General features: G+C 42.1%; 1 protein-coding gene across 4 annotated transcripts in view; it reads right to left on the reverse strand.

Moving 5' to 3' along the window:
- The window catches only part of COL13A1 (collagen type XIII alpha 1 chain), a 216,933-nt gene that overhangs the window by 83,889 nt on the left and 117,680 nt on the right, over positions 1-15,364 (reverse strand). For 2 of the 4 annotated variants that reach the window (XM_019507838.1, XM_019507840.1), the window contains exons 11-16: positions 14,448-14,474; positions 14,316-14,342; positions 13,120-13,146; positions 7,465-7,530; positions 2,146-2,262; positions 1,617-1,658 (exon numbers count right to left, since the gene is read on the reverse strand). In XM_019507838.1, the coding sequence (XP_019363383.1) occupies positions 1,617-1,658; positions 2,146-2,262; positions 7,465-7,530; positions 13,120-13,146; positions 14,316-14,342; positions 14,448-14,474 (306 nt within the window). Of the gene's footprint in view, positions 1-1,616; positions 1,659-2,145; positions 2,263-7,464; positions 7,531-10,508; positions 10,566-13,119; positions 13,147-14,315; positions 14,343-14,447; positions 14,475-15,364 lie in introns of all 4 variants that reach the window. The other 2 variants (XM_019507837.1, XM_019507839.1) reach the window with 2 other exon arrangements.

The following is a 15,364-nucleotide window of genomic DNA, read 5'->3' on the forward strand; positions in this document are numbered from 1 at the left end:
CCAAGTGCAGCACCCTGCACTTGTCCGTGTTAAAACGCAAGAATATGTCACTATCAGATTTCAAATGGAGCTTCTCTTTTCTTCATTAGAAAGAAAGATACCTAGGTGGCATGCTACATCTGTAAAAGTGCTCTTCAGGGGCAGTAAGCTAGACTTCTATTGAACCTGCTTTCTTTGACAAAAGATAGGGTAGATTTGCACCTTATAGGCCATGTCTACCTGAGACACGGACTGCACAGTCATTACTGAGCAGTCATTTAGTACTTGTTTATACAAATACTAAATGACTGCGCAGTAATCAGAATTACTGCACAGTAGCGCCACTCAACAGGAGTAGCATTCCGTCATGCTTCCTGCCATGTAATGCCACTGTGCAGTAACCACAGGCTACTGCACAGTCAGGAAGGACTGTTCTGATATTCACATCTGTAGCTGGCTAGTGTCTGCAATCTGTCCCTGAGGTCTCTTCCAATCCCAGTGCTCTGGGGGAGGGATGGCAGCCTGCTGTCATCCCGTGTGCACATCTGGGGACCCACACCCTCCGGAAAGAGTCTGGCACAGCCCATGCGCAGATCTCACACGCAGATCTGGGCACTCACGCTCCCTAGGAGTCCGGCACAGCCCCACAGCCCTCTCAGGGGGCACAGGCTCCCAGATCTGTGTGCAGGATGACAGCATGCTGCTGTTGCTGGCTGGGGCCAGTGCCAACACCTGAGTCTGGTCAGCGCAGCCCGCGAGGAGCACTGGAAAGAACCCAGTGCTGGCGCTGGCCTCAGCTGGCAGTGGCAGGCTACTGTCATCCTGCAGGCAGATTTGGGGGCCTGTGCCCCCTGGGAGGAGCCTGGCATAGCCCTGCAGCCCCCACAGGGGGTGTGGGCCCCTGGATCTACATGTGGAATGACAGCATGCTGCTGCTGCCAGCAAATGATGTGAGTTTTGCTTTCAACAATTTGAGGTGAAGTTTTACAGAAACATCTGCACCTATCTCCTTGAAAGCTGGCAGGCTTCGCCCTCAGATGGGGCTGCCATCCCTGCAATTTTCATCCAAATCAGGCATGAAATGACAATGTTATAGGCATTTTAGTGATTTTCCATTGTAGCTTATAGCCAAATCACTGAAACAGTGTTGAAACGCTGAAAAAGATTTGGCTGAATCAAAATGGAACAGCAATCCAAAACACTAAAATGAATCACTGTCCCTCTGAAATGGCCAGATCTGAAACCAAATCAAAACACAGCCGGTTCGCGCAGCCCTACTGTTGGCACTCTCTATGCTGTATGTATCCTTTTCTGTATAGAAAACTTCACTCTACAGTGCCATCAGTCACTTTTACCATGAGGAAATATTCTGAAAAATACCTCTTTACCAGCTGAATATAAAAGATTGGGCCCACCCTGAGAGACTTGGGCTAAGGAGACCATAGGTAAATGGAACAAACAGAAACACAGACACGAATGGCTTAACATATTTCACTATTTAACCATGTCCCTTAAAAATGACGCCCAATATTTCTTGTGGCTTGAAGCCATGCTCCAGGTCCTCAGGCATCACAGAGTTGGCATTCATCATGCAATACATGCTGCATGTACAAAGGAGACAACTCTACTGTACCCACCTTACCATCCTTGCCAGGCTTCCCAGGCTCCCCTGCTCTGCCCTGTTGCAAGAAGGAAAGGCACATTAATTAGACTCCTGAGGGCCCCTTATTTAATTGTTTGACTGACTGATCTCAGCCTCCTAGGTTTCAGGCCATCAGGCTGGGCATAGAGCTAACAGAACATCAAAGAGATTTCAAGGGCTTTTTTTAGTCAGGTTTCTGCTGAGAGCAAGATAATTACACTTGGGGTGTTACTTCCTCCCCATGGCATTCTGCAGTCTGGAAAGGAGGAAATGGCACTTGTGTCACCCTCTCACACATGTGTGTGCAGATAGTGATAGCGGAGGATGCACAACTGCTCCCTTCCTCCCATCCTGCTTGGGAATGCTCTTCCACCCATACTCTAGTTCACCCTGGGAATCTGCTGGTAATCACTGCCCTGGCTGGGCTCAGTGGTGGAAATAAATGCCAAAGTTGCACATACTTCAGAGAAAGGGAGAAGTAAATGTTAATTGCTTTTTTGTAAAAAAAACCCCAAAAAACTTACAGGTGGCCCACTTGGCCCAGGTTGTCCTGAATGTCCTGCTGGTCCAGCTGGTCCAGTTGGCCCTGGTGGACCAGGTGGCCCTGGCGGGCCCTGGATCCCTGCCTGTCCTTGTTCACCCTGAGGTTCATTAAAACAAGAGTTACCATCAGAGTTAACCTACAGCACAGCGTTAGAGGTGTGTGACATATAGCAAGTCAGCCCGAGAAGGGGAAGGAGAAGCGAGTGGTAGTTAGTACCCGGAGAGGTTTCCAAAACTGAGGCAAAGGTCCCCTCATGATGATCTTTCTGGATGGATGATGGCAGCCATCCCCTTATAGTTTGCTATTACATCACATAGCTTCTAATTAGTGCTCCCCATAAAAGGGGCATGAAAACTGGGTTAAATTCTACCATACTAACAGGTACAACCCAAATACGAATTGGGATCTTTTTTTTAAGTTTCACAAACTGTAAGAAATTATATATAATAAAATTTAAAATCCCTTGAACCTTTTTTAATATTTTTCATCAAAGCAATTTACACCTAGTTCTGAACAACACTATATAATGAGACAGGTGAATGCTATCATTTTAAAGAGGGATGAACTGAGCCAGGACCACACAGTAACTTACTGATAGATCCATGGAACCTAATTTACATGTGCTTAGGGGTGGGGACGGGGGTGGTTAATTAGAGAGGTTTCCAGAGAGCCACTCTAATTAAAATGTCTCACTGTCACAGGTATTAAGCTCCCGTGCATTAAAAAATGGCCACAGGATGTCTTATCTAAACCTCATTCAACAAGGTTTAGATAAAGCACCCCTGCAGCCATTTTAAAATGAGCAGAGGCTTACACATTTCACGGTGAGGCCACGCTGGAGCGTTCTAATAGGCAGCCATTGTACAGCCTATTCATGTGCTGGTTCCTGTTCTAATCATAACACATCAGAGCAGGCTTGATTAATTTTCCTATTGTTTAACTATTAGACAACAATCCACCCTTTTGACACAGTTTTGCTCTGCTTTCATAGTATTTTGGGAGTCAGCTAGAATCTCAATCAGGAATGAGATTCTTATGGATTTCATAAGGTAGTCTATTCTGGTGAATAAGCTTGCGAATATTCTTGAAGGTACACAAAGACCTCCAAATATTTGTTTACTGATCTGAACCAAGCCCTTCACAGGCGGCCTTTCCTTGGTCACCTCGCAGATATTCTGGAGCATTTGGAAGAGGCTTGTGCCTCTGTTGTCCCAGGGAACAGGCTCAGACCTGGCTCGTGGCAAGCAGTTAGTGAGTTAAATATTGGACTATAAATGATGAATACAGTACATTCCTAGAGCACTGTGGCACTCATGGTAACTACCCATCTCACTCATTTCTTTTTTACAATTCCTTCTACCTAGATAGACGATCACAAAGTCCTAATGCCCGTGACAAGATTTCAGTACAAACTCTTTGTGAACGTACTGGAAGGCTAAAAATAGAATTAGGGATTTATTTAAAACAAAGACATCGGTTTAAGGCCACATTGCAGGAGAAAAGAAAGTTGTCTTGATTGAATTGATACAGCTGACTTGGATAAAATGTTATCCCATTCACATGAGGTCCTGTATATACAAGTGGGTAAACTATGTGTAATATATGTCCCATGCATGTGTTGCCAAAGAGCAATGGGTTTGTCACTATAGGATAATTTGGATATTTAGAGGGAAAGGGAGAATGGGGGTTGGGGCTGCCTAGTGCTGATGGCCACAGTTCTGATGGAAAGTTAGTTTTGTGAACGATTTTGAGATTTCAGAATTTGTTTTTCTTTCTGTTTTGGAACAAAGATCTCAAATTTCAAAAACTGTTTTTTCATGGCAATCTGAGAGAAAAAATTGTTTTGGAATGATTGAAATGTCCAATAACACTGAATCATTTTTTTAATTTAAACTTTTATTTTATATGATGATACAGTATACAGTATTTTAACAATTTGAAAAGAAAAAATGTTTTCTGAAGTTGTCTTGGCATCATCTGAATATTTCTCCCACAACAAAATTTTAGTGAAATTGACATGATTTCATAAAATGTTTCCATTTCAGCAGAATGACATATTGTGATAGAAAATGATGCCACTGATGCTCTTCCAAGCAGTTTTAGGATTTGCCTTCAGACCTGATGACTTCACCCACTGTTGCCTGTTTTCCCCTATATTCTATGCTTTTCCCTCACTTAAAAAATGAGGTGCATCATGCCATGCCATTGAGGCATATCCCCACAGAACTGCTCTGATACTGGAAGAGCTCCAGATCCTGGTCTTTTGTAATCGGGATTGCTCCAAGATTCTGAATGCAGATACAATGAAGGAAGATATGAGACAGCACATGGATCTAGATAGGCAGAGACTCCATGCTATGATTCAGTGTATAGATGCCTAAATGAGAACCAGAACAGTCATAGACTGGCCCCAGGTGTATGTTTAAGAAGAGACCAAGCTCAGATGATTTGAATAAAACATAGGGATATTTGTACTATTTATAATGATAAATAGACTGAATTAACCGCAAACTTAATTTCTTTTGTCATAAGCCAAATATAAAAACAAATTCTCAACATGTGGGTCATCCCCACAGGAGACCCAGTCTCCCCTGCTTGTTCAGTTAAGAATATCCCATAATTCACCACACCAACAGAATGGTGTAGGAAATGTAATGGACTGTGCCAAGAAAGAGCTTTTTCTTTTTCCTGTTTTTGAAACTAATCCTAGCACATCCTGTGGTCTGCTGAGAAGGACGCAGAAGCCTTCTGGTTTTGCTCTTAAATTTTGTGGTGAATGTGGTACCAATAAATAGAAAAGGCATATGAACTTGGATAGAGTCAGGCAAGAAACAAGCACAAAGCAAATTACCTCAGACTTCTCTGCCATTGCATCTCCTTCCGGACGTAGAGCATTGTAGCATTATATTTTAAATACTTTATGAATATGAAAACAAAATGTTGGTGGCATAGCAATGTTAGAAAATGTTTTAACCCTGCTCAGTGCTTTTGTTTGCTAAACTCTGTCTTCTGGTAGGTAGGGGGCATCCCACATGCTCAATCTGTTTAAAATGGCCATGGAGAGCCTTATCTAAATCTCATTCAATGAGGTTTAGAAAGCACCCCTGCAGCAATTTTAAAATGCATAGACAGTGGCTTATACATGTGACAGCGAGGTCATGCTGGAGCATTCTAATCAGAATGCGAACCAGCACGTATATTGGCAGCCATTATGCAGCCTATAGAGTCTGTCAGGAACAGCCCCCCTTTTTGTAGGACATCTTCTTTTCTGGTGATGTGGTGATACTGAAGGGGTTATTTTGTGTGTGGCAATCCAGTTGCCTGGGTTCACACAAAAGCTGATAGTTGGCAAGCACTGAGTAGGCCACAAGTAGTCTTGAGTCTTAAGATTCCTGCACACAGTGTGCCATCCCTGCAGTGCCATTGCCTTTTGTTTAAGCAGATGCCTCATATAGACAGACTCCTAAACACCCAGAGCTTTATTACCACATCATTATATTCTTATTAATACTTTTATCCTAGAAAGACCTTCTAGGATTTAACTGGAATGTAACTGGATAGATAAAGTTGGCAATAGGATCTCCTACTTAGCAGATGTCATTTAGTATTTTTAGCCATTAATTGGAGTGATTTGTCAGTTTTGTTAAACACCAATTAGTTGCCTAGATATTCCTCCTGTCTCAATGTTCTCTTCTCGCTCATGAGAGCGTTCACTGCTAAATATCACCTCCCCTAGCATCAGTCTCTGTGATGGTGAGAGCTGCCACTTCGCAACATCCTCATACGGTGGCAAAATTTAAGCAGCAGTTGTCTTTCTTTTAGTTCCAATGGTAATTTTGTTTTATATACTGTGGGCTATTTTTGAGGGTGGGGGATGCTTAAAGTGTATTGCTGTGATCCTAGAGGTGTGAGTTCCAGACTCATTCTGAAGGCCACCTCCAGAAACCCAGCTGTAAGTGGGTACCCTGTCAATTGGGCTGGGGATTCAAAGCAGTTGGATATGCTGCTACCCAGATCATTTTGTTATAAGCCATTAGTTCCATAAACCAGAACACCTACACCATGCTAGTCTATTGGGCTACTCTCTCATGAAGTGAATCTGTTATTAGCTAAATGAATCATACAGGTTTTCAAAGAAGTCTTTGTGTGAATTGAGCATTTGTGGGTGGTGCTGAATTCACAGTCCTGACACATGAAGCCCCCAGAACAGGCATAGAATGCAGTATAGCTTTGCCAGCTTGGCCATTCTGTCCTAGCAATGAACTTCAGTTTTCAAAGTTGTCTTTTCAAGCCAATCTTTAGCCTCTCTCTTGAGAATACTAGTCAGAGTGAGGAGGTGGAGCAAGCAGTGCTACCTATGGGGCTTTGTATTATGTAAACACCTACCGAGTAGATACTGGGCAGAAGCCACTGGGTCATTTGTCAGGAAAAAACCCCCAGTAAGTATGCTAAAAGTTCTTAGGCACAAACCAACAGCCTTCCAGTAAAAGAATACAGCAGATACAGGAAAATATCAATGTCTTTTGCCATCCTGCTTTTTGCATTTCATCACTGTGAACCCATTTTAAGTCTTGATACAAATGGCTCAGTAGGGGCAATTCTTAAGAGCTTGTCTACACAGAGAAAATCAGGCAAGTGAATCCAAATAACTAAAAGTGTGCATTTAAAATGGATTAGTTAAACTACATTAAGCCTGTGTATAGGTGCACTCATGCAGAATTCATATGGCCTTAGTTCAATTTAGTTTAATTACCAAATTTATTAGGGCCACTGACTCAGGGCCAACATAATGCTTAAAAAAAGTGAAAAAAGAAGAATTTGGTTCAATTGAATTAATCCACTGTAAAAGTTCATTTGGATTAATATTCCTGTGTGCCACCATTTATACAAGCCCTAGCAGAGCTGTTTGCCTAATAAGCAAGACCTCTTGCACAACGTTTCATGGCATTTACACAATTTCAGCAAAAAGTTTCTAACCAACTACTGATACTGTTGTATATGTAGGACCTGACTCCTTAGGGTAAAAATCAGTGCCTACCCCTTATGCCACCTCTTTTTTATCACACTTTCAAGAATCAGATGTTCCACATCTTAATTCATTTGCTTTAAAAATCATGAATTGCTACAATTCTTGTTTGCCACTTGATGGCACCAAGTATTTCTTCTACTCCAAAGAGAGCCTTTGGCTCTGCCAGAGTCTTTTCGAAACCCCTCTCTAAGGATGGAAGGAAGGAATGAAGGTGATTAATTTTAATATTCTGAGTAGACTTAAAACAGGCAAGGAGGAGAAAGTGTCTACCTGAAAAGTGCGCCTCTTTATGACCTGGGGTGAAGCCAGTCGCACTGAATTGAGGAGAGGCAACAGCTGAGGAAGAAGTTCGAACCAGAAGACCACAGGGCAAAGTTCACAAGGCAAAGGAGATCAGTAGGACATCAAGAACCAGAGAGCAGCCAAGAAAGGAAATGGAAAGAAAGGGGGAGAGGGGTAAAAGAATGTAATGAGAATAAACCACAGTTAAGAGACACTTGTGAAGGGCACATGGAAGGACTGTCATTGGGTACCATTCGGCAAACCTCTGAGCTCTTCTGTGTTTTACTTTAAACATATGATGGAATATCATAAAGTATGGCCTTGAAAGCACAGGTTCTCCTTGAAAGGGCTAGATTTTACTTGCTTTTTTCTGTCACTTATCTGTCTTTCAGACCCAGCCCTTCAATTACACCACATAACTTTTCTGATTTTGATTTATCTTCAGAAATAAAATTCACTGAACACATCTACACATGTACCTACCATGTCTTTGTTACGGCATTGTCATTTAGTACCTCCTTTTGGAAGTAGCACATTGCTACAGTGATATACTGTCACAGGTAGATGCACCCGCTAAGTAATTTCTTGTGTCAGTTCTGTTGCTTGCCTCAGAAAGTCTTTACTGCAACATAACATAAAGATTTTTCCCCAAGTTTCCCTAAGTTCTCTGGTTCTCTCAGTGTCTTATTATTAGAGTTGAACAGTTAGACAAATCAATAATGAATATTCCACAAATTACAACCACCAATGAATATATGCAATTTTCCTCACCTTCCTTCCCAGCTTCTTGCCTTATTTCAAGATTGTTCTCTTTTGAAAGGCCTAACAAATTTCCCTCACCATTAAATAAGCACATGTAAGACTTCAGGTTGCAACCAGTATGCTACCAGTTTTCTAATTAAGTCTGAATGAGAACTACACCATTTTCCAAGCTGGAGGAGTCACTGCACAATAACAAGGGATTCCTTTCCAAGAAATGGAAGAATTCATCATCCAAATAAAACTTCAATTTCCTGCCAAGGCCAGCAGTGGTAGGATAAGACCAATTTTTGAACTGATACTTTTTGCATATTAAAACAAAATTATATTAGGAGATAATCTCACTTGTTCAGAATCCTTCACTGTTTCACTTAATGTCTTCAGAAAGACCCTCAGTATTATCATGACCCAACTGTAGAAGACTAGAACTTACCCTTTTTGCTGTCTCTGAGCTTTGGGCAGTGGCATTGCCTCAAGAGTGAAACAAATTGTTCTCTCCTCAGACAGATATGAATTTATTGCCAATATACTGAGCCTATGCATTCCTCATCTCCTTGTCAAATAATAACAATAGTGTGTGATCAGTTTGGGGCAGGAATCCTCTCTTTGTCATACGGCTGACCCATTCAAATCCAAATCATGTACTAAAGCTCAGGACTTCAATTCATACTTATGCTATATCTAATTTCCACTTCTTAACATGCTCCTGTCTTTCTGAGTGCTTGGTAGGCTGCTTTACATCCCAAAAAGTTGGCATTCACAGCACAGACACAAAGCTCAGGAATGGTAGGACCCGGTCTGATTGTCTGTCTTGTTTTATATTGGTGTAACTCCACTGAAGCTATTCTTCCTTTACACTGGTGTAAATAAGGAGAACCAGGTCCTTCACATGAACACACAAGTATGTTTGTGTCTTCAGTTTTTCCTGCGTGAGCTGTGAACGCAAAGCTGAGAGGTATGCCTGCTGGTTTCCCATGACAGTAACTGTGTACATCCAAGCAGTGCATTTTACTCCCCTGAAAGATGGCTGTTTGGGTTTTAGTGCAAGCTAAGATCCAGTCTTGTTGCAAAATGAAATGTCATCACAATATTACACCATTATAGAGCTGCCCTCTGGGCAGTTTTTTAAAAAATAACTCTTTGCAGGAAACCAGCAGAGCAAATTTCTACTCAGAGTCACAATTAAAATGAAGTTCACGGATCATATTATGATGCAGTGAACCTAAAAATAAGCAAGACCTGTTGTACCTAGAGTCTCATTAATGTAGTAAAGATCAGTCTACATGGCTCCTGGGACTGAACATCCATGATTTCAGTGCCATGCCTTTCACATGAGACCAGTCAGCTTCACAGCAGCAGTCTGCACTGATGGCCTTCAAGGTTCATAGCATTTTTATCATTATCTTCTCCCATAAGCTAACATAGGGAATCATGAGTGATTGAGAACACAATCAACCAGGACAGTTTTGACCACAGTGAGTCCCTCCCTTCCAAAAAGCAGGTTTGTATAAAGAAGGAGGTGGAGGACCCAGCAACAAAGGACTTGGGGTGGATAAAAGGTCAGAATTTGGTGGCAACCATTGTTATCCCCATAAGGACAATGAAAATGCATATGCCTTGTGTGGAATATGGTGACATCACTTAACATAATGCAGCATCCCGATGGCTGGAAAATGCAGAGATTCTGTCATTTTAATTTCCTTCAGTGCTGTTTACTGAATTGGCATTTCTATTTAGGGTGTTAGCAGCAGATAGTCAGAGACCGTGGTGATACAAGAGGGCTGGCCTTGGGATGCAGTGGAGCACTCTAGGCCTAGTTGCCATTTTAGTGGGTTCTGAGAATACTACTAATCCTAGGCAAAGGGAAAATTTAACATCCCATTGTATTCATTCAGATAATGATTTAGAAAGAACCAAGATAGACTCTGTGGAAGAGCCCTATTGAATCCTTAGTAATATCTCTGTCTGGAAGAAGTATGGTTATAATGTGGTAAAGTGCAGGGAGCTGAGGGAAAGGTTATTAAAAAGGCATGAGGAGAAAAATGGAGTGTAATCTCAGGAGTCTGCTTAGCCTTCTTACAAAAGAAGCTTGAGTTTAAAAGGACCTGTGTACAAAGTCAAATATAGGATCAGCTTTCAGGCTTTGGGTTATTTCCAGCTTCTTCCTCTTGTCTTCAGAACCTCATCCCCAATAACCCAACATGCAATATTGGATCTACATTCTTGTTTCTTTTGCAACAGAACTGGGTCCTGTTAGACCATTAACCACAAACCTTCAGTGTAAGGATCTGATTAGAGCGTAGAGCTGCAAGTGTAGTACTTAGGTATTCCTGAGGGACAGTGAAGACATAGTGACACAGAATGGGGTCAGTTAGATACATCATATCATCAAGAACAAAACAAACTTTACTGGCTCAGCTATTCTCAGGTTCCATCTCCAGCCCTACCCTAGCCACTGCAATTCTGAAATCATCTCCAACTACCCATCTGTCTTCAGGATTGATGCAGTATAAGATATATTCTGTGGTCCCTTACTCATAGGAATACAGGTTCTGTTTGCTCATGACTTGTGCAATAGACTAACTTAAAAGAGCTAAGTTGAGTGGAGAGGCAGTCCTGATTTTTAATTTATTAAAAAAACCCCAAATGTTCTAATTTTTTAAGATAGTTTGCTATTTCTTGCCTTGTCCATGGCATCCAGTGAAGCTAACAACTCCTCACACTGATGACAATGTCCAATAAAACAAATAGAAATTTCAGCACAGCTAAAGTTACATAAAACTTTTGAAAAAGTGTATTTTTCTGAATTTTCACTTCCCTTGTTCTCTGATATTGAGGAGAAGGGGGCTACAAAAACTGGTTGACTGCTTCATTTACCTCGAGAACCTTCAGTCTACCCAAGGACATTCAACCCAGGAGCTAGTCTGGGGACAGTTATCATTCTTAAGTCAAAAGCTCTCATTCAGGTTAGGAGCTTTTCAGAAGGTTGAATTGGTGCTCCTTTTGAGACCAAAATTGCTGGCTGCTTTTATTGCCAGGCAAGTCAAAGTAGGTTTCCATAACTTAGCTTAGCTGGGGCATTATTGTACTGACCTGCAGTGCCTTCTACTGCTATTAGAGCTTATGTGAAGGCAGCCAACTCTTGGTCACATGGTGATGGTGTTAATTGTGGACCAAAATCCAGCAGTGTCTATAAACAGAGACTATCAAACTGCTGTCACTTGTGACCTAAGATATAAACTGAGGTATAAACTCCCTGTAATTTGTAATCAGTTTCTCCATTTCCTAATGTTTTATGGTCCCCGGCCCTGCTTTTCACCTTGAGCAATGAGGACAGTCTGGAGCCAAGGGCTGTAATAGAACTCGGGACACCGCTTAAGTGAACATTGTTGTTAGCTTTTTTTTTAACATAACAATGTAATGAGACTGCCTGTCTAAATAAACACAGCTGACCTTCTATTATTGTATCGGGGCCGGAACACACAACCTCCCTTCTCCCCCTGCCACCCTAGATGCCACAGACAGGTTTGCTATCTACATGCAGTCTTCGTACCAGAGTCCTGGACCACTCATGGCCCCATTGCTCTCTGGGCCAAGGGCCAAAGCTCTGTTCAACTGTCCAGAGACTCTTCAAAAAATAAACAGAAAGCTTTTAAGCCTGTCTCCCTGTGCACCATGGTTACAAGTTTCAGTCTCCTCATATGATGTCCTTCCAGTGCATTTCCAATGGATTTTCAGAGCTACAGTTGTTTTTAGGTTTGTTTATGCCAGTTAAATTCTTTCTTATAATCCCCTAAACCCCATGATATGCTCCCTCCTCTTTTGATGGTGGTACATGCCGGACAGGGCAGGAGAGGGAAGTAAGAGGGGCTATTTCCTGGCTTTAATAAAATTATTACTGAAATAAACAAAAACAGCTCTTTTTTTCCAAACAGTGGTGCAGAAACAGCCAGGTGATACATTACAATCATTACTTTATGAATAGTGCCAGTGCTAGGTTTTTAAACATAGACACTGTGGCATTATGTTGTAGGTGGACTATTTCTGCTTGCCCACCCTTAAAAAAGCCTCTACCCTGCCCACAGTAAATTTCTAACCCTATGGACACAGGTTTTTTCAGGTGCACTGCTGTATTTCATTGACTTGATCTTTGTTATCTACACTCCCACAGCCCTTTGTGAGCCAGTTTTTGCCCTCAGGATCTCAGCACTGAAGGGGCCACCAGTATGGAGTTCTCCCCAGCTCTGTTCAGTTAGTGCTGCAGAACCACCCTCCCTCCCAAGATCTACAAAAGGCTTCCTGTGTATTCCAGGGACTAGAATGAATGAGGAGATATACAGAGGAGATGGGCCAGGAAGGAACAAATAGCTAGAGAAATACTGAGTCAGGGGCACACCGTCCTTGGGATATTTGCCTGATGCAAACTAGGTGAACAAGAGTCCAGAGCTCCAGGTCATCCAGCCTTTTTCCCATGGGTCTCCAAATATCCTATCCCTCTGTGGTGATAGGGGCAGAGCTGGTGTGAAAGTACAAGGCCTCTGAGCAAATGGCCCTGGTCTCCTTCAAATCCTTAGGTGCCCCACCAGGTTGGGGGATGAGACCCACTACCCTCAGGAGGCAAACTCAGCCCCCTGCTAAGATGGTACCAATGGGATTTTCAGGAATCAGTACATATCTAGAAGTCTGTCTTAGTCTAAAGGAATGAAAATCCCTCCTCGAAGATTCTATGCAATGTCTTCAAATACAGTGAGTCAGTCAGTAACTTGGTACTTGTGCTGAGCTTCATTAATGAAAAGTTATGTATCACCAACAGAAAAGCCATTCAAGCAGAACAGGATTGATATGCAAGAAGCCATGGGATAGATAATAATAGATACTGCTTACCCTGTGTGGGTACTCAGCACATTGACCCTGCAAAAAAGGAAGACAATTAAAAGAAAGCAGTTTAGATATTGAATGCAGGGAAAGAAAATGGACAAAGGAGGGTAGATCCATGAGGTGTAAATGGGCATGGCTACAATGGAGGTTTATATCACCTAAGCATTCAGTCTGTTTCCTGCTAACTTTGCTCCCTTTCCTTCCCACGTTTACTTTAACTAGAGAGCCACAGAAGAAGAGGGAATTTAGTTCAGGAAAAGTTAGCTGACAACCTACAACTTAAAGTTAGAGGGAAACTAGCAGACAGGATCCCCCTTTGACATATGCCTAAACTATCGTTCTGTAGGATTTTCCAACAAGTAATCATTATATTTTCTCAGCAACTGTTGGATTTTTTACAGTTTGGACAAGATTAAAACATAAAAAACCAGGATTCTAAATTCATATTTAGGCCCCTTTTAAAAATTAATCTTGAGTACCCATCACTCAGCACTGTTTAAAATCAAATGATTTATTAAAGTCCTTATGTGTGAATTCAGGAGCTGAAGTTTGGTCTCCTATTTTTGAAAATACTGTTCTTTGTTTCTGGTGTCAGGATCCCTGTCCTGACACAACAGAGAGAAAATAAACAAAAGCTTCCTGAAGTCTCACGTTGCTTCTATTCCATTGCTGCTTTTAACTTCCCTTCAGCTTTTAACATTTACTTGTGCTGCTTCTAATGTGACCATATGGAAAACATTCTATCCTCAGTTAAAATTATAGGCATGGTCATAAAAGGCACTTTGCTGTAGCTCAGGTTTACCCCATATCTGTCTTTTGAATTATATAGCTAATCTAATTTAAAGGAAATTTTTTTAATTTGTGCACTTCATTCATGCCACTTCAACTGTAGAAACTGCAAAGCTATACTCTGCTGTCAGGCATTATCAGCAACATTTCTAGATGAGCTCTTAGTCCACAGCCGTTAGCACTGGTCATAGTTGGGCATGATTTATGAAGCAGAGAGAACACAGATTGTTTTTCTAAAGTTAAGAGGAGGATCAAGCTAAAAAAAAATCTTGGTCTGCTTTGGGAACTGCCCTAGTGTGCTTTGAAAGTCAAAGTTGAAGATGAAAGAGCATCAAGATGAGAGACAGCCACTTCCCTGCCTCTAAGGAGCACCTTTCAAATTTTATTTGAAATCCAGCTCTTTTTAAATTTACCTTCTCTCCTTTTTGTCCTGGAGGTCCCTAGGAAAAAGCAATGATTAAGAAATAAATTAAAGAGTAGTGTGCATGTTAAAGAAAAATATCAGAAAAAGTCTGTTTACCTAAGTCATTAAGGACAGTACTTACCGGCTGCCCCTTAGGACCAGCTGCACCCTTTAAAAAAAGATATTGTTTTGAGCAATGGATATAATTGTTATGTACAGAGACAAGACTAATACAAATCTAAGATAGAAACTGTAACTTTAAGAAAGTTCTTAGCTGAAAGCCCTCATGGTAGAATGAATCTTTGCGATACTTGCCATACAAGAGATGTGAAGATGCACAAGTGCTAGACTTCACTGAAGTTATGTTTCACAGGACAGTGGGAAATCACTGTGGAGGAGACCCACTTTTATTGTTCCCAAATGTTTTAGGGCAGCCATCCACTTGGCTGGTAAGCTGTTTTTTAACAAGGGTGCATCAGAACTAAAAGCACCATTTGCTACTATAGCTCAAGTTAAGACTGTATAATAGGAGGTATACAGGAGCTCATCTCTTCTGCAGTCCAGGGTCACGCCCAGACGTGCACATATGTGCAGTATGTGGTGCTGCAGACCCATCTGTGGTGCCACACACTGCACATGCAGGCATTCTCTACGCTGCTACCTGGCAGCACAGGGTGTTTTTCTGACCCCAGGAGATCCTGGGGTCAAGAAAACCCATGCCAAAAAAAAACAGGGTGGTGCATGATATGGCAGCGTGCACCACCCAAAACTGGAGTCTGGTCAGCTGGAGTCACACTCTAGCTGCCTGCCAGGCTTTCTGCCATGGCTGCAGCTCTGGGAGGCCGCAGCACTCCAGGTAAGGCTGCTGGGGCCAGCACAGTTGCTGGCCTCAGGCTTCCCTACCCCAGCTGGAGTAACCTGCCATGTGCCAGATAATGCATGGCATGAGTGTTCCCTGGGGACAAGTAAAGGTGACACAAGGTGTGGCGCTGCTACTTGTCCCTGGGGAAACAAACTTCAGCACTCATGTGGATGTAGCCCAGAAGCGCATCTTTAACA

The sequence above is a fragment of the Gavialis gangeticus genome, unplaced genomic scaffold (genome assembly GCF_001723915.1).
Source record: "Gavialis gangeticus isolate Ggan-Ray unplaced genomic scaffold, GavGan_comp1, whole genome shotgun sequence".
Taxonomy (NCBI): Eukaryota; Metazoa; Chordata; order Crocodylia; family Gavialidae; genus Gavialis; species Gavialis gangeticus.